This window comes from Onychostoma macrolepis, chromosome 22 (assembly GCF_012432095.1).
Source record: "Onychostoma macrolepis isolate SWU-2019 chromosome 22, ASM1243209v1, whole genome shotgun sequence".
Classification (NCBI taxonomy): Eukaryota; Metazoa; Chordata; class Actinopteri; order Cypriniformes; family Cyprinidae; genus Onychostoma; species Onychostoma macrolepis.
The window spans coordinates 36619238-36640212 of NC_081176.1; the positions used below are offsets into that span (position 1 = coordinate 36619238).

The window sequence follows — 20975 nt, forward strand, 5'->3', positions numbered from 1 at the left end:
ATAATCAACGGCTAGCTGTGCATTAAACGATCTGAATGCACTCCGCTGCGCGTCGGGTGGTTCTTCACCTCCACGTCATGCATTCAGATCGTTTAATGCACAGCTAGCCGTTGATTATCCCTTACATAAATGGCTAAAGTCTTATATCACTGTAAACAGCACAAACTGGGCTACAATAATATGTGAGCAGCATTTATGTACATGATTGTGTTTTTGAGAAAGAAGCGTTTATGCGTGGTTAGTGAAAAACTAAAATTTTAAAGTAACTGAAATAAGGCCATAAAACACATACAGAACATTTGTTCACAAGACTTTTGAGAACTGGATCTTGTAGCCTAGAGTTTTTGCTTCAAAATGATGTGAAAATCATCTTGTTTACTTGCTCACAGAAAACAATATATTGATTTAAAGATTCTAATTCACTTTTTGAGTAAAAAGGGTCTATGCGAGAGGGCGTCAACCTTCACATTCACACCTGAGAAGACACAGGCTCGCATAATGAGCTGCATAATGAGCTGCATAATGAGCCATTCAGACAGGGGTGTGACAGAGAGAGAAGAGTTACAAGAAAGAATATGAGGACAAAATAAATGTATATATATATTTTTTTAGTAGTTTATTAAGAATATATTTAGCTATCACACAAAATAACTTGAGATTCACTTGCAAGTGCAGTTAAACAGTTTGTCAGGAACAATCAAAGCTGACTTTTTAGCATCATTACTCCAGTCACATGATCCTCCAGAAATCATTCTAATATTCTGATTTGCTGCTCAAAAAACAGTTATTATAATTATTTTGAAAAGTTTTGCAGGTTTTTTAGATGAATAGAAAGTTCAGAAGAACAGCATCGTTTGTAACATGATAAATGTCTTTATCATCACTTTTAGTTTCTATATATACTGACTTTTTTAACGTATTTACTTTAACTTGTTGGGTAATATCAATGATATGATGTTTCAGATGCATCTGAAATGACAAAAACAAATACATATATTTAATTATTTGATCAAAATTATTGCTAGGGACAGTTTGGGAATGGCTGGATATTGGTAGGGACACCCCCCCCCCAATTCTACGCCCCTGCTATAACATCTGTTAGTGATTTATCATGCAGCTCAAAGCATTATGGGTAGAATCTCTGGTCAGTGTATTCTAATCCCTCAACACAGTTTCACTGATCCAGAACCAAAATTAAACCCAGGATAGAGCGGCTGAGTGAATGTGGTCTGGACTGTGTGGATGAGGCTCATTGTGTCAGAGACGCTGTAGAAGGACAGAGTTCCTGCACCGTGATCCACATACACTCCTACTCTCCTGAAATCATCATCATCTCCTGTTCTCCTGCTGGTGGGCTTTACAGAGAGAACAGTCCATATCTTTTTGTGTTTGAATCTGTATCTGGATTGATGGCAGTACAAAGCCCAGGACTGATCAGTATATCCAAACACACACTCATCTCGTCCCTTCCTGCTGATGCTCTTATATGACACTGCTATATCCAGTTTACCACTCCACTCGATCTCCCAGAAACAGCGTCCACACACACTCTCTCTACACAACACCTGATGATTATAATCATTAAATCTGTCTGGATGATCAGGATACTGGTGAACTGTGCCAGTGTTTGTAATCACTCTGTTGTTCTCAGACAGACGGAGGCGTTTATTCATTGTGTTCGGATCCAGAGTGAGCTGATGGGAATCTGATGGAGATAAAACACATCACAATCAGGAATCAGGAATAAATTATTCAATCAAACACACAATCTTTAATATAAGACTATAAAATCACTAATTATACTCTCATCCAGACCTGCACTAAACCTGTGTCACAGAACACATTCTGATACGTATGCATATACATATAAGAGATATCAGAATATGTTAACAGTCTTATATGAGAATGTTTGATCATTGTTATCAGAGTGTTAAATGTTGATAAATCTGACTTCACAGCGGCTGAATGTGGAGGACTGATCTGATCAAATCACTGTCCTTCAGCGCTGAGAAAGCAAGAACACATTTAACCAGTGACCTGTTCATTCAGAGCCACACGAAGCAGTTCATTCCTCCATCAGTTCTGCTTTACAGCTCATTTAGTTCTGTTTTATCATTCAATACCAGTTTAACATACAAAATCAGGTCTAATATAATTAATTAACAGACACTTTAAAATGTAAATTAAAAAACAATTAATTTACAACAAAACTAAACATTTCATTTTTATTTTTGTCAAATAAGATGCAGAACTGTATAAATTAATGAATCAAATACAGTGGTTGTCTGATATTCCTTGAACTTATTATTATTATTATTATATTTTTGTGTACAGCAGTCATATGTCTGGAACTTTTATTTTGACGGGTGTCATGAGGGTGATGGTAACTTCCTGTTTGGATGGGAAGTGAACCCTGTGCCTGTAAGAGAAGGCGGTATGTGTGATGTGGAGCTGTTTGAAGCAATTATAATAATAATAAAATGTCCCCCCAATCCTTCCCTTCTCAAATTTCAGACTCATCACCTATGTAAGTTTATCTGATATCCAGTACAGTAGGTGGGGATAATGCTCCTAAAGAGTTAGTCGCCATTAAACAAGAAGCAGCGATTATTATATGAAAGGTGAGTTATTCTGCTGCTAAATCTCTTCTCTGAGAGTGTGTGGCTCAGTTTGTGTGTGTGTTGTAGCTCTTCACAGCTTGTGTTACAGTCAGAGAGCAGCTAGCGTGTGATGCTAACGCCACTAGCGGACTAACACTGACTGTCAGTCTTAGGGTGACCATACGTGCCATTTTTGCCGGACACGTCCTGGCCAGGATTTGTATATTGCCTAAAATATCTAGGTTTTGGCTTTGTTTGTGTGTGCAGACCAATCAGTGTATGACATCAAAGTGCCATACAGACGGTTCCTTATGCTTTCATAACGCTCTCGAGGTATACTTTGATGTCAAGCACTGATCGGTCTGAGCTGCGCCGCTTTTAAGTCGAACACACTTAATATGTTTATGTATTTGCATCGCTTTGACCGTAGATCCCACCTTCTCACACATCATTGTAATCTACTACATGTTTTTCACAATCGATCAAAATGGCCAAGTATTGTTTTAATGTCATATTTACTTGTGAATGTCTGCTGAATGTCCAATGTAGTGTGATTAACAAAGTAACTGAATGCAGTAGTCCGAATGTGCGAATATAAAACCAACTTTACCCAAGTCATGATTGGTCCATTATGTACAATGCTTGCATGTTATTGGTTAAACTACTTTTCAATCATTACCTTCAGCAAACATGAAAACAAAGCCAAAACAAATCCTGACACGGATGTGTCTGGGAAAAATGGCACGTATGGTCACCCTAGTCAGTCTGTTCACAGATTATCAAAAAAGTAAAAAGTTCTGTGATTTGAGGAGGCCAGAAAGAAACTGTCCACAACAGATGAGAAGCTCCAAGATTTCAGTATTTCTGAAGGGAGCTGCTGACAGAAACACAGGTGAACTGAAGAAGCTCATTAAATCACTTCATATGCTTTTATCACAATGTATTTCACCATATAATGGTGGAGTGAATATAAGCTGGCATTAGTTTGATTTGAAAATTCATAAAACCAGGAATATTGCTGTATCTTGCCTGTTTTTAACCGGAAAAAAATAGAGGAGATACAGAGAGACAGCGTTTGTTTGTTTGTTGTTCTTGTGGTACTGTATATGCTTAGTTGTGGTACAAGACACGAGGCGTTTGAATGGAATAGCAACTTTAGTTGTTTAAAAGGAAAATTAACTGCAGTAATTAATTTGTCTGCTGAGACAAAAATAAGTCGCTCTGCGCGGATATAAGGAAAAAATAAGCGTGTTCCTTGTTTTATTCCTGTTAAGGCCTTCAATAGTTTCGATCTGCATTGCGGAATCCGATGTGGAAACGATTAAACTATGTGGTTTTGATGACAGTTAATCTAGCTAATTAATAGTCTCAACCAGTTTTGATTCACGGAAACAGTGAATGTAAGACGCGACACTCAGAAGAGTGGCCAAACGCGTTCTGTGGGAGAATTATTGATCCTGGATCAAGAAATGAAAATTGTGTGATTAAAAAAATCCATTGTGTTGTCTGTGAAAACAGATCAGAAGTAACGTCACGAGGTCTGCCGTGGCCTCGATAGCGTTATGGTATTAATTGCAGTAAATCTGTATATTAAGTTACCTCATTCGAAGGAGTGAGATTAGTCAGCACTATAAGGATAGGAAAATCTAAAAAATAGTGCTTGTGGTTCTTCCAGGAGTGAGACACACTTACACCGCCGTGTGTGAAGAAACTGTGTATAACTCACAGCCGGGTGTGCGTCACCATAGTGACAGCTTTGGCTGAGAAGGGTCATAATAATTAATCTGTGGATTAATTTATCTTGCTCTAAACGAGTTTAACATCATTAAAATATAATTAGGAACCACAATTTCTAATTTGAAACTCTAAATTCATTCGCAATCAAGTTCGGGTCCTACTTGTTAGGCCCCATTTTCTTTCCTTCAGTTATTTATTAAGCTAAAACTTTATGGGTTTACGCGTGGTTTAAGCTTAATAATAAATAGTGCTCCACCTAGTGCTTGGCTGGTGAAGTGACATTGCCTCCGCGGTAGGCCCGGCTGTGGGATTCCTGGACAATCTAATTTCCCATCAAACCTAGGACACAAGAGCCTTAACCTCCCAATTAAGCAAAACCCCAAAAGGAAATTAGAGTTTCCTCAAAATTTAGGACAGTTGGTTTGAGCCTATTAAAACAGCAAAACCAACCCCCTAAAGGTGTCAATCCAACAGCGCCACCACGCTGATACGCTTGTCACTAATCCTAAAATTGGGAGCAACTAAATCTTTCTCCTTTTCTCTGGTCTCCTTGCTGCTATCTTCTAATGTGATTATTGCTACTGTTTGCTGAGGTTGTGCCTGTGGGATTGTCACAAACAGAGGACCTTAACCCTTGAACAGGTATTTGTGGAACTTGAGACGACATTTCAAAACTGTTTTCCATTTAATGTCCCCTCTGTGAAATCTTACCCTGCCAGGCTAAACAGATCACCTAGACGATAGACGTCGGAAACCTTAAGCATGCACGAAGGACACTCAAACTAGCGTTGTGATGTCAACTTGCCTTTAAGGGACCAGTACCGTCATTGTTATTGTTTTCCTTCACCCGGAGAAAATTAATAGCAATCACAGACTTAACAAATAAAAAAAAAAAAAGGAATAAATAAAAATTCCCATTTGCAATCCTCTGACTAGAAGCACCCTTCTAAATCAGACTTAACAAAAAAAACAAGAGAAAAATCTGACCCCAGAAAGGAGTATTTTGTTTTTGTTTATTTTGTTTTGACTTTCACTTACAGGGAAAAGGGAAGCATCCAAGTATAACCCTGTTCCTTGCTCTGTTGGTGTTCTTCTTTCCTTTCCCTGTTCTCCAGCTGTGTGACCTGTGTGTGTGTGTGTGTGTGTGTGTGTTAAATTTTTCCCCCACAGAGGCTACAAAATTAGAAGCACGCCCCCAGAGGACCACAGTCACAGGGAGCCACACTCAACATTAGCACACTTTACATTGCACTCTTACACCCCTGTTTGCTTTGTTTGTTTTGTTTGTTTTTCTCTTCAAGGTCTGTGTCAGTCGCGGTTCGAGATCACCCTCATTCTGCCAAAACATGTCTCGCACAACCGAACATGTTGGCCACTGGGAAGACCTGGAAACATGGCTCAGTGTGGCGACAGACAGCCTCCTCCCTAAGGCTGCTGAAACACTCAAAACCCAGACACAGGACCAGCTGGACGACAACATAACAAGCCTCATGGCACAAGACCCAAGTCAAAGCTACACTCACAAAGAATTAGCCAAGATCACCGGCTCCTTAAGTCACACACTCATCGCTACCCTCAAGTTGAGTGACAAGCACGCTGCACAGCTCCAGCAGGAGTTAACACGCGCACAACGACGCGTCAAGCAGCTGGAACTGGAAGCTCAGGAACGACGGGAAAGGCCGGATGAGGTGGAACAAGGCGCTGAGGAGGAGATCAATAAGCTAAAAGAAACCCTAGTAGCTAACACCCAAGAAATGGAACAGGTCAAGGCAGACTACGTTGATCGTTCAAACAAGCTACAGTATGCAGAACAGCTACTGGAAAAGGCAAGGGCTGACTTCAGGGATAAAAACAGCAGAATCAAAGCCCTTGAAACTCACCTGGATGGGTCAAGAAACGAGATCAGCCACCTAACGCGACAGCTCGACGACCTCAGAGAGGAATCCGATAGTTTCCAAGAGGAACTCAAGCATGCTTACGAACTGCGCCGTGAGCCGTCGAGGACACGACGCGCACCGACCTCACCCCTGCCGAGCAGGACCGGGTCACCTGTTCCTGGACTGACGCATGAGCAAAAGGTGGAGGGGGTGGTGTTGAAACATTCACCAGCTCCCTCTGAAGAACTTCACGTCACGGCAAAGCCAAAAGAACCTGCCGCAACCAGCCGCAGATCGGCGCATGGCTTGGACCTGAAAGACCTCGACAAGCTCGCCAGGAACATTGGCAAGTTCACCCCCAGCGTGCCAAATAGCCAAAATGTCCAAGCTTACCTCCAAGATATCGATTTCCATCTGGAAATGCGACCTAACGTTACGGACAAAGATAGACTCTATTTACTCCGAACGACATCTAGTCCTGAAGTTCGCTGCTTCCTGGACAGGCAGCCTGCTCACATAAAGACTGATTACCAACTGCTCCGAGAAGCCCTCATTAAAGAGTTTTCCGATCCTGACTCCGAACAAGGCTTAGTGGCTGCCCTGGAGACAAGACAAGGACGTCACGAACCTCCTCAAGCCTACTACAGCCGACTCAGACGAGCATACTTCGGAACTCGCAATGAACCTGACATGGAAGATGATTTGAACTTTAAAACTCTCTTCCTGAGAAACCTCCATCCCGGAGTAAGCCACCATCTTGGCGTTCTCGCATGTCCACGAACAATGAATGCTCAGCAGTTGCGAGACTTGGTGCAGAAGGCCTACGGCAAACAAAAGATGGCCTCAGAAAAGGGCTCCAAAACTCCAGCAGTTCTTGACTTCAGCACTCAAAGTCAAGGGCTGGCTCTAGAGGGCACCCAATGCCAAGACTCTGCCAAGCCGCCACCCAGAGAGTGGAATGCACCCTCGTCCAACAAAGAACGAGACTCCCACGCTGGTACCTGATCTAAACAGAGGTACGAACACTGGGATGGACCTCGGGGACGTCAACGCTCACCTGGACGGAACTGGGAGAAGTCATGGGACCAATCAAGGCCTCAGGAGAATCAGTGGGAGAGATCGTGGAACCAGCCAAGCTCATTTGGAAACTCAAGAGGGAAAAGCTCATGGGAATCCGATGGAAACTCCAAGGGGAAACGACAAACTCACCCTGGAGCAACCAGCCCAAGGAATCGACGAAAGAAGTCACAAAGATCCCAAGCTGACCGAACTCAAACTGAATCCACACAAGAACAAAAGACACCACTGTGTTTCGACTCACAAGAGTTGATGAAAATGATGATGAAAGAGTTCTTCCAACGAAAGGAGGAGGACCGGAAGTGGGAAAAGAAAGAGAAACCAGATTCAGCCTGACTAGCGGCCGGAAGAGAAGGCAGCGACCAGCTGACCAAACCAGGCACAGAAAACAGCACTCCCTCACCTTACTCTCAGAGAACCGTAACTACCCCAACTTCAGGTGCCATTTAGCTGGATGGAAACAGAATGGATTCAAGACAGCTAACAACAAGCCTGTCAAACACCAGGAACTCTTCCAAGTAGGCGATGCCATTGTCACCAAACACGACATGATCGTTTACTGGAAAAAGGTTCGAGGTCATTCGCGTCAACCAGGACAAGATAAAGACTTCAATGACCAAACTGATGCCCTCGCCAAAGCAGGTGCATTACACGGAGAGTCCTGGACATTTAAAGCCCTCCCACCCAACCATTCCGTAGCAGCTATAACCCGCCGCCAACACGCCACTGGCATACAAACCCCCGCCTCCTCCCACATTGCCCTATCAACTCAGTTCGCTGCTGACGATCTCCTCACTCTCCAAACTGCGGATCCGACACTGCGAACTATGGCACTTCACATTTCCAACCCATTAACTCATCCGATTGCCACCTCCGACCTAGCCACTTCCTCCGAGCTCCGCACGCTCCACTCGATCAAGCACATGCTGCATCTATGAGACTGCGTTCTCATTTATGTCCCTGAGCCCCTTACTGCGCCAAAGCTCGTAGTCCCTCAGAGCCAAAGGGGGATTATGATGACACACGCCACGACGCACCATGCGCTGGACACCATGGCACCAAGGCCACTTATGAGACACTCAAGCAAGTAGCATACTGGCCTGGCATGCAACAAGACGTGGCAGAATACGTAAAAGGGTGCCTGGTGTGTTGCCAGTTCCAAACGGCAAACCCAAATCACCGAGCCCCACTGCAAAGGAAAGGAATGACCTTCCCCTGGTCGGACCTCCAAATAGACTGGGTAGGACCCCTGCCACGGTCGACACGGGGTAACAAATACTTCCTCACTGTGGTTTGCGAATTCACAAAGTGGATAGAATGCCTCCCAGCTCCCAATGATACAGCAGAAACAACAGCCTGCCTGTTAATGAACCACATCTTTTCAAGATTTGGACTGCCTTTAAGGGTCAACTCTGACGGCGGAACCCACTTCACCGCCGAAATCATGCAGGAAGTGTGGAAACTCCTGGGTATACAGGCCAAGCTCCATATAAGCCATCACCCAATTTCCTTGGGTCAAGTTGAACGGGCCAATAGAACAGTGGTCAGCATGTTAAAGAAGTATGTATCTACCAATCAAAAGGATTGGGATATTAAACTTCCTTTGGTACTGATGGCCGCTCGGGCCACCCCTCACCAGTCTACCGGAGTACCCCTGTTCACATTGATGACAGGGAGAAGTATGACGCTACCACTACATCTGCTGTACCAACCAGGTGACCTAAATCTCGTCACCGCCTATACCACTCACCAGTACCTGGAAGAGTTGTATCAGCACCTGAGAACGACTTTCGCCTTTGCGCAACAGCAACTCCAAAGAAGCGCGGAAGGCCTACTACGACCAAAAGGCCTCTCACCATGAGCTCAATGTCGGAGACAAAGTGTGGTACTACAGCTTTGCCAAACCAAAGCAGAACGCTTCTCATCGCCTGTCAAAGAAGTTCCTACCTCACTGGACAGGACCCCACGAGATAACAGACAAGCTCTCACCTGTCGCCTATCGAATCAAAATCAGACAAGGGCACAGCTAGCCAGTCCTTCGATGGGTCCATCGAAACCAGATAAAGAGGCACCAGAGCTCCAACCGACAGGAAAAGGGGGAAGATCAAACCCACTGACACAGACCGACAATCATATGCTCTACACCACACTAACATAAATTCTGTAATTCTAGGAAAACATATAGCAGCCTTGCTTAAACACAACACTGACCCACTCTCCTCCGCCTCACTGCTAGGACCGACCTCTAGTAGAGAGGAGTTACTCCACACGTGATACTCGTTTGCTGTCTCATCTCATTCAGTGTCCGTGTGCCTTTTGTGTTTTTCTTTGTGTCTCTCTGTGTGTTTTTCCCTTTCCCTCTTTCACTATAATTCCCTTGTCACTTTAGTCCCCTCATCAAGGAACTCCCTTAGCCGATCCTTAAACCCAGGTCCCGAAAATTGAGATTGACTCCCTTCACTAACATTGCCAAAATAATCGGAAACCGATGACTAGTCAACACTCTAGTGATACAGCCACACGCATTATCCTGCCCAACCAAACTCTATGGATCACTGTCCCTAAGGGCTCGATCCTCCACATTGACGAGTTAGCATTGTATCACCTGACCGACGATGAGTATCAGGCTGAAATCAAAATCTCGCCCTTTTTCAAACAGCATTCCTTCGTCCTCGACCCAGAATTGGAAGAAAGGATCAAGGAGGAAGGAACGCAACTAATTGATTTGACTCCAGTCAATACAGCTTTAGAAGCTATTGCACGCCTTCCGCCCACTGGCGCGCCAATTATTCGGTCTTGGTCTGCCGCTGACACCGCGCTTTGCATCTCTACTGTTGTAGGATATGTTGTGACTTTGACACTGGCCTTCCTCCTACACAAGCGAGTGAACGCCGTTCAAGAGTCTTTCAACAAATGCACGTCAGGCGTCCCACGCTTTTTCCGACGTGATAAAACCGACCAAGAACCCGAACCTGAAAACTCAATAAACCTGATTGAGACCACACCTATACCGCCTCGTCGAACCCTTGACAATTAATCCAATCAAAATTACCTGATTACGAATCATGCCGAACATTGCATCCCTATGTCCTCTCAAGTTTCTAACCTGTTCATTTCCAAATTGCCCTGCACCAGGATTCAGTCAGTGATGGAGATGTTGTTTGTGTCTTGTGTGTGCCTGTTCTCCCTGTATCTTGTTCCAGCGCCCGCCGATGTTCGCAAGGGGAATGTGTAGAACCTGGTCGAAAAGAACGCACACGCATAATCTTAACTCAAGAACATTCCTGAGTCCTTCCTCCATCAGCTCGTAAAAATTACAAATGACCAACCCAACGCCAAGGTATCTGACTAAGCTTCCTGTCTGTTCTCCTTATCATCTCATGAAGCTGGGAGGAGAACATCTGGCCATTCTTTGAAGCACAGGATCCTCAATGTTGGTCTTGACCAGTTTACCATAAATAAAGTTGAATAAACAGACAGTACAAAGCACATGGGATCTGGACATGTTCCAGCACAGACCCTCCCTGAGTCCCCTGACTGTTTTTGACCATAATTCAATGATGGTATCAACAAGGAAAGACAGATATATGTTAACCAGACTTAAACAAACCTACAGCACAGACATCCTGGTGACCTCAGAGCAAACCCCCTTTTCCAAGTTGCATTCCAAGAGGATGCCGCCTCTTTTGCTCGGACAACAAAGAAACTCTAGTCACACAGAGTTTCTTCCAAAAGGACAATCCAGAAAAGACTGCTGCTATTAGAGCAATATACTCAAGAGACAATATATATATGAATGTGGTATTTTATGTTTCATTTATCTTACTGTAGTTATCAGAACTTAGGATATTTTAATCTACGACTTAACCCGTTTAGTAGGTAAAATTATAGATATTCGATGTGACAACTATCTCATGTTTGGTATTAAATTACACGTTATGTTGATTCCAACATGGTGTACAGGTTGAATGTTGACTTTTAGCATCATAAGGTATGATTATAACCCTTTATAGAAATCTGCTAGGATATTTCCTTCAGGTGACATATTTATGAGTAGATAATGTATGCACGAAAAAGAAGTTGTGCTGGGCAGGGCACCGCCCTACAGAGACAATGTGATTGGGTCAGACAGTGAATAGGATGGACTTAATTCTGTCCGATAAAAACAGACACCCCAACTTTGAAAAACAGACAAAAAAAAACAACTGGGGTTGAACGGTTTGAACAACTGGTGAAACTGCAAGGAACGTGGCTGAAAGTCTGGGCGTTGCCCCCTGATCGTGCTGCAAACATCTGGCTGATCATCTAAAAGACTTCAACACTCTGTCCACGTCTGACCAAAGTAACTTGCAAAGCTGCTGCGTAAGAACTTCAAACTTGCACTTCGCGCGCTACCAGAAAACCATCAAATCCAAAAGGAGGAATCCCGAGTGACGTCACGCGACAACAACACGTCAGCAGTAAAGTCCGGGGCTTCCCTCCAACAACCCCATAAGAAGTACAGCCTTCAATTCGACTTCAACTCACAGCAAGTAAAACAAACAAATCTCTTATTCGCTGAAGCTGAGTGAATTGAATGAATCGTTAAAAGATAACAATAACTGAGTTTTCTGTTTGTGACGTCCCCAAGGTCGTCTTTATTCTCAGGAAAGAGAATAGCTTAACTTTCTTCAAACTGCTTTGATCTTGCCATAATGTGTGTATGTGTGTGTATGTGTTTCGTTTTGTATTGTACCCTAGAATAGTAAATAAACTCTCGATTCATTTTTAATGAATAGTCTGGTGCCTTGATTTTCAAATCTTAAATTATTTGCCATAGATCGTGTTACCTGTGCTCAAAAGATTTCCCAATCAATTCTGTATTCTTATCAACAATAAGAAGCATTGCTAAATTATACTGTATTAATACTTGCTGGTCGAGTCGTTAATAAGATATAAATTATACAATTTTGATTAATATCAATTAATCAGATCAAAACCGAATTTCTACTATTTGGTTCCCTAAAGCTAAAATTTATAAATGAAGGATAAAACCTTGCAAAATTATTACAACCAATATCACTATTTCTTTTACAAAATTATATATATATATATATATATATATTTATTTATATTAGGGGTGTCAACATTTACGCATTAACACATGCGATTAATCCAAAAAATTTTACGGGTTAATATTTTTTTTAATGCAGATTAATCGTTTGATAAGGTTTGACCACAACTTCTTCCCGTCATCGCAGCGCGGAAGGTTATCTATCATTGTGTGATGAGGGTACAGCACAGTGTTGCCAGGGTAACGGCACAAGTGGGCGATTTTGAAAATACAGTCGCGGGAAAAATTACAGAGCCGTGGGTTGCGGTTATTGGGGTTACTTTTATAATGTACCGCGGCCGCCCAAAGTGTATATAGACAAATAAAAATTAAAATAGATCCTTTTACTAATGTGTATTATACTTGGAATGTATCCCTGGCAACTTAAGAACGGAGAGGCGGTTGTAACATCAAACAACGTGAGTTTCAGCAGAGCATACATGTTAAGGCTTTTACACAGCAGAAATGAACATGACAACAGCTACTATAGATTATATCAGATAATTAGTTAGTTAGTTTAACTTTATTATCCCCGAAAGGCAATTTGTTTCACAGCCAGCAGTAAACCATATACAACAACAACCAAGCACCACAACACACAGACAAAAACAAAAACAATGGCTTCCATTAATAATATACATAAGAATTATTTGTAATTTAAAAAACCGATGACAGCTCAGCAATTCCATGCAAATGTCATCCTTACCATGAAAAAATAAAGTTTTTACCTAAAGAATAAAACCCTGTTTAACTTGTACATTTAGGTCTGTATTTTACTGCATTAACGTGCTTTAATAGAAATTTGAAGGAAATCGCAATGTTTATCCATCACATATGAGGGGTGTACCTAAAGTAAAATTACATTTTCATTCGACTGTATTTCATGTTTTCAAATAAGAGATCAAAGACTGACCATTTTTTTATTTATGTCAACAAGTAAGTATTTTGTAGAAAGGTGGAGGCCTGTCTGAAAAGTAAATAAACTCACTTTGTCTTAACAGCGATGATTTTTGGATTTATAAGGGCTAGATTTATGAGGTCTGTATGCTTCAGCGCTGTGTCACGTCCATAACATTTTAAAGATTAAGTTTATATCTTATAGTAATTATTAATGCAATTAACTTGAAACTTTCTGTACAAAGCTAACTTATGGCCATGCTAATTATGATCAACAGTTCATCTCCATTCTCTGCACTTATCCACCATAAAAATGCGTTACGGACGTGACGGACATTATGCATACTGGCATGCATACCTCGTTGCTGATGATTGATAGCCTGTGTATGTTTATACTGCTGGGATCTGTTTCATGCTTTGCATATCATGAAATTTTAGAAATGAATTAATTCTAACATGTAAGAAATTGCATTTTCAATGAGAACATCGCGGAGATTGAGCCTAAAACTGTGCGGGCCAGAAATGCACAGGCGGACTGAAGTACAAATCGTCAAAACTTTTTCAAATGTCATATAATGTTCATAGTCAATATTATCTTATTTAAACATTCAATGTGTTTCAAATAACTTGTGTCTCGAATCTATCTGCGCTGCATTCATTCAGAGAGCAAGATTTTGTGTGTTCGGCGCGCGCATGTTGCTATGTGTGACGCGCAAGAGATGTGCTGTGGGTTTACATCATTCTCTCATTTTTGTCTAAATATTTTTCTTCATTACAAATATTGTTTGGTTTTATTTTGTATCATTGCATGTTAAAAATAATTCACTATACTATGCATATGTGAAATGTGAAACTGCAATCTTATTCGCAGTCTATAGCATTTTATTATTTGTACAATTGCCTATATATTCAGCATATTTAACTTAACCTGTTCTGTATCTGTGTTATTTAATGCATAAGCGATTTATTAAAATAAGTTTACGAGACTCATTAAAACAAGTTTATGACTGCGACATCCGTTTAATCTTGATCAACAACAATGATCAAGGAATTGGAGCAGCATGGCCCGTTAGATCATTTTAAAACGTCAAATAGCCTTCAATTTGCAGGTTAAACTGCATCTGTCTAGGATGTAGACTGGTGAGGATTTATTTTAATGCGGATCCCACACTCTAGCGTTAACCTAATGTAAATGTGCTATATAGGCTATTATTCATATTCAAGTGTTTGTGTGGTAAATAATTAATGCTCAAGAATGACAGGGAGGCGCCTGTGTGACCACTTGCATTTTTTCCTGATAATGAAACAACTTAAAATTGGGTGCCTTACATAGCCTACCTGAGAAATATATCTACAGAAAGCGTGTCTACTTTTGAACGAACCAATTCAAAACGAAATCAAATACTCCCTGATTACGTAATCTGAATGCATTCCCTAAAGGCGTCCAGTGGAAATTTCGTGAATTTCATTTTGCAGCTGACAAGGACTCATGAAAACATTAGTTTATTAATAAAAAATAAAATGTGTCCTTTTTTCATAATCATTAGGCAACTTTTGCTTGTGCTTTGTGGCAAACTTTATGCTTGAGCGGAATATGCTCATTATGGAGTATTATGTTACTTTAATAGGATTTAAACATTTCTGGTTTGTGTATTGTAAATCTATTGTAGTCTACGGACGCTTCATAAATCATATGCATACCGACGAAACATGCTACCTATCAGATTGTGCTACCAGTAATATATTTGCATTGTTTTAAGGGTAGGTTTAGGGTAAGGGTAGGTGTGAATGGGTAGGTTTAGGGTAGGGGTAGGTATGGACATTAAAAAAAAAGACTCAAAGCACATGAATAAGATGCTGGTAGCACAATCTGATAGGTAGCATTTTTCGCTATCGATTTGTGCTGCCTATCTTTTTAATGGGAGGTAGCACAATCTGAGCGGGTAGCACAAATGGTCAGAACACCGGCGCGCATTTTTGCCTCGTTGCTGACTGATAAAGGTCTACTGCTGTGTCAGGCTTACCGTATCATAACATTTTAGAAATCGCATTCTCAGCCCGCCAAAACTATTTTAAATGTCATTGTCAATATTATCTTGTTTAAACGTTTTATGTGTTTCAAATAACTCTTGTCGCTGTTCTGGTGAATGAAAGAAGGGTTCAAGTACAAGTGGTAACGAAATACATTTTTAAATACAAAGATAGTATGTTAAAAGCGCATTTTAGTTCATTCATGGTGTCTCAAAATAGCACAGTTGAGTACACTTAGATGATCTTAAGTTGACCCTAAGAAGTACTAAAGGATCAGTTTTAGTATATTAAGTACAAAATTAGTGCGCGATAACAGAGCACTTTAAGTACATTATGGAAGTGTACTTGTTTTTCACCTGGGAGTGCAAGATTTTTGCTGCTCGCGCATATACTGTGGGATTATAATTTATTTTTATTTTTATTTTGTCTAAATATTTTTTTGTTTGGTTTAATTTTGTATCATTGCATAGTAAAATAATAAATAAATAAATAATTCACTTTGTTATGCAGATGCAAAAGGTCTTCGCAGTCTATATATTTGAACAATAGGCCTATTATATTTAGAATAACCTGTTTTTTATCTTAGTTATTTAATGCATAAGCAAGTCATTAAAACTTTTTTTTTCAGCGGCATCCGTTTAATCGTGATCAACAACTATGATCAACGAATTGAAGCGGCGTTGGTCGGTTAGATCATTTTAAAACGTCAAATAGCCTTCAATTTATAGATTATAACTGCACCTGACTCGGATGTAGACTGGTGAGGATTTATTTTAATGTGGATTCCAACCTCTAGCGTTAACCTATAGGCTATCAATGTGCTATATTTTTGGCCCGTGTTCAAGTGTTTGTGCGGAATATCAATTGATGCGCATGCGCCTCGCCCGTGCGATCATTTGCATTTTTTTTTCCTGATAATGAAACAACTTAAAATCAATTCGAAACTAATTTTATTTATGTAAATTCATAATAACAATAAAATGTTGTGCTTTTGCAAAATTACAAAAACATACAGGATGCGTCTCTGTGAACTGGAGTGCGTCTCCAAAAAGAACCACAACTCAGCGTGTGTCTCACATAGAGAAATATATCTATAGAAAGGCTGAAATGCCTACTTTTAAACGAACCAATTTAAAACAAAAATTAAATGTATGAAGGTTGCATTTGGAGGTGAGAGTCGGCACTATGAATTTCTTCTTGCAGCCGTAATAAACTTTAGTTTATTAGTAAATAATTAAAGTGTCTCCTTTTTCTATACATTAATAATCCTTAGGCTACTTTTGCCTGTGCCTTGTGGCAAATTTTATACGTGTGCTTGAATATATTGAAGCTCATATGGATTAGTAGGTCTATTAATTTAATATAAAATGCGCAATTAGTTGAATATAATGGCTTAAACGAACAACTAGTTAACTAGAAAAATCTTTAGTGGGGGGCAGCCCTATTAAATACTCACTAGACGTCTCTGTTAAAGTTTTTAAAGCATTTTTATATGTTTTTTCATAGTCGGATGAATTCCGCTTTCAGACTGGTCACGTCCGTAACGGAGAGATGTCACGTCCGTAACATTGATTTTTTCCTCTGAAACACAACAACGAAAATTTTAACAAAATTTATATTTAATGCTTTGTAAATAGCCAACCCTTCTCCATTCTGCACACGTTGTCGCTTCTGGGCTGTGCATTGTAATTCGCAGAAAGTTTACAAAATATGTTGTCTCCCAGAAACTCGTGTTATTTTTTGTCATGTCCGTAACGCATGTGTTTTCCCCCCATTTAACATATAAAACAGGGTTATAGACTGATACTTTTCTCATGTCTGGACTCTATTTTAGGGGGTTTAGAAAAATATAAATAGATGGTTTAATATATTGGTAATAAATATAATTTATGAGAATTTATATTTCAGATTTTGACTGCAAATGTCACGTCCGTAACGGTGGAATTGCTCAGCTGGTATAAAATCATTCTTAAATCTATTGGTCCTACATAAAGGCAAATAATATCTGCGAGTAGAAGGAAGCAACTTAAAAACATTCTGCAAGGGATGGCTGGAATCATTCATAATTAACTCAGCCTTCTTCAAAGTCCTGGCCTTATACAAGTCGTTCAAATCATTTAAAGTGGTGCCAACAATTTTACCACACATTTTAACAATACCCTGCGGTCCGTTCCTATTTTTAACATTAAGTGACCCATACCAGCACACGAATGAGAAAGTAATGACAGATTCAATACAACAAGAGTAAAACATCTCCATGAAAGTACTGTCCACTTTAAAACTACAAAGCTTCCGCAGATAGAACATACAATGGTGGGCTTTCTTACACACAGCATCCACATGGGCCTCAAAGGTCAGCTTTCCATCTATTACAGTACCAAGGTATTTAAATTAATGTACAACCCCAACAACATGACCATTAATAACCACAGAAGAGATGACCGTAGGATTCTTCCTAAAATCTATAATCATCTCCTTAGTTTTAAATACATTAATGTCCAAAAAGGACAATTTACACCAATTGATAAAATCTGTCAGTACCGGACCATGATCAAGATCCTCACTGTTTAAAAGGGAAACAATCACTGAATCATCCGAAAACTTAATAATATGACACTCATTAGTATAAAGCGCAAATAAAAGAGGTGAAAGAACGCATCCTTGCGGTGACCCAGTCAAAGAAAAAAGTACATCAGATAGAACCCCGTTTATTTTCACACATTGAGACCTATCAGTTAAAAAATCCATCAGCCAACATATCAGCCCAGAATCAATATCATAAACCCTATTTAACCTTTCTGCTAAGATATGAGGCTGGATACAATTAAAGGCAGATGAAAAATCAATAAAGCTAATCGCACAAAAGTTTTTGCACCCTCAAGATGTGCTAAAATCATATTTAATAGAGTACTTATCGCATCATCAACACCCCTACCGGGCCTGTAGGCACACTGAAATGAATCTAAATGTTCCTGTACCATGGTCAAAAGCTTATCCTTCACAACCCTCTCAAATATTTTCATAATCAGAGAGGTAAGTACTACTGGCCTGTACTCATTTAAACATTGTGGTACATTATTTTTAGGCACCGGTACAATAATAGATTCTTTCCAGAGACGAGGGACCTTATGAAGGTGCAGTGACATACTAAAAAATAAAACAAAAAATATCTGCCAACTGTTCTGCACAATTTTTAATAATGCGGCCTCCAATACCATCAGGACCTGAACTTTTCCTCTCTTTAACACCCAGAAAAAGTTTTAAGACTGTGTTCTTATCAATGTTTACACTACTTTGCTCAAGGGAAACATTTTTGAAAGCTGCCAATTCCTGACTAAAGTTATGAACATTAAAACGATTATAAAAAAACATTCAAATCATTGGCAAGGCCAAAATCAAGCTTCCTGTCAAAAGAAATATTACATTTCTTAGAGTGCATCCCCATCATGGACTTCACCCCCTCCCATGCCACATATACTCCATATTATCCTTGTGATTAAGCCTTGCCAATTTAAGTTCCTTCTTAACCTGTTTTTGTAATACCTTATACTGAGTCACGTCACCTTGATTAAAACAAATGTTCCTCTGAATAATTGTGTTTTTTACAGATTTAGTGACCCACGGTTTATTGTTTGGATAGATGAGAATTTCTTTCTTGGGAATAACAAGGTCCTCACAGAAAGTAACATAAGCTGACACAGTCTCTGTAAGTTCATCCAAATCAACACAAGCATTTATAAACACATCCCAATTTGTACGGCTAAAACAGTCCTGGAGAGAGTTAATAGATTCCTCCAACCACACTGGAACTAAACGGCGTTCCGGCTTATTTTTCTTAAGGACCGATTTGTATAAAGGAACCAAGAACACAACATTGTGATCTGATATACCCAAGGGAGCTCTACAAAAAGATTTATACGCTCCCTTCACAGATCCATAACATAAATCAAGACATTTCTTATAATGTGTAAAACAGGTTACATACTGATAAAAACCACTGAAGGACTTCCCCATTTTACAATGATTAAAATAACGAAGTTCGGTGCATCCAGCGTCATCCTTTGAAGTCTTTGCACAGTTTTTGCGACAATTCCATGCAGTTGCCATATCAACATTAGCCTTCGGGTGAATATAAACAAGCGTAACAAACAGCTGCAGGAACTCTCTTGGTAAATAATAGGGTCGTAGGGAAACAGATAAAAGTTCGATGTCAGGTGTACCCAAGGTCTCCCTAACGACCACCGTATTACACCAGTTTTTGTTCACATGAAGACATAATCCTCCACCAAGTGATTTACCCGTCACAGCTGAATCTCTGTCCAAGCGATAGAGTTCCCCAAAGCCATCAATCTCCAAATCGGAATGAGAATCTTGTTCCTTAAGCCATGTTTCCGTTAAAGCAAGAAGGCATGCACTGCTATATTCCTTAAGGAACTTAACATTTGCCCGAAGCTCATCCAATTTATTATGCAGCGACTGAACGTTAGCCAACATAACCGTAGGGAGAGGCATGCGACGATGGCCTTGTCTCTTCAACCTCTGGCTCACGCCACCGCGACTCCCCCTCTTCCTCACCTTTTTCGACTTGGATATCCATTCTCGATTCACCTTAATAGAGTCCGGTCGAATAACTTCTGCTGGAAACGCCGTCAGAGGGTCCACCGTGCCACCTTCAGAGTTACGTAGTAGTAGGAGAAACTCGCAGCTGTAACATATAGGTTCACGGAAGTCGCAAAAAGCCCTCAAAAAATAACAAAAAAACACGAGAAGTAAAAAAGAGCCCGACATATTAAAAGAAGTCATTGTTAACAATAAGTAACAAACAACATATAACTTTTTAAAAAACTGCACTGCACTACACGCTACCAAACTGCTGCTGCGTGTTGTCGAATCACAGCACACGATTATGATAGATATGGTCTGTATGTGATTTTCTTGAGATTGAATGTGTACATCTGAAATGCTAATTTGTGCAGTGATATAAAAGGCTATAAATAGCATATTTTAACAACAGTAAACGACCAAATTCCACATGTGATCACAAAAGGAAGTTATTACAAACACTCGATGGTGGTTTGAAGTGAGTTCTGAGTAAAAGTGTACTATTAATCTCATAAATTGTCTTATCAATCAATCAATCAATCAATCAATCAACATTTATTTATATAGCACATTTAAAACAACTCCAGTTGACCAAAGCGCTTTACATATAAAAATTCATCAAAAACAGACAAAAAACACAACAATATACGTCACTGCCCAATGTCCCAACAGCTAGGGGCAGCTATATGCCACAGAGTAGAGGTGTGTTTTCAGCATTGATTTAAAACAGTCTAATGAGTGACAAGATCTAATGACCAATGGAAAGCTATTCCACAGACGTGGGGCTGCCACAGAAAAGGCTCGATCACCTTTGGTTTTCAGCCGTGATCTTGGAACATGTAAAAGCAGACTCTGAGATGATCTTAAAGGTCTGATAACATAGTGGTGCTGTAACAAACATGAAATGTATTCTGGAGCAAGGCCATGCAATCCTTTAAAAACCATTATCAAAACTTTATACTGGATTCTAAAATCAACAGGAAGCCAATGCAGCTCGGCCAGCACTGGTGAAATGCTGGACCACTTCCTTGTGCCAGTCAACAGTCTAGCTGCAGCATTTTG

The 20975-nt window shown here is 40.2% G+C and overlaps 1 protein-coding gene across 2 annotated transcripts in view; it reads right to left on the reverse strand.

The window, feature by feature from the left end:
- Window positions 1–593: 593 nt before the first annotated feature.
- Window positions 594–20975, reverse strand: part of LOC131529878 (NACHT, LRR and PYD domains-containing protein 12-like) — an 81462-nt gene continuing 61080 nt past the window's right edge. For both annotated transcript variants that reach the window (XM_058759844.1, XM_058759843.1), the window contains exon 10: window positions 594–1705. In XM_058759844.1, the coding sequence (XP_058615827.1) occupies window positions 1164–1705 (542 nt within the window). In that variant the 3' untranslated portion in view covers window positions 594–1163. The remainder of the gene's footprint in view (window positions 1706–20975) is intronic.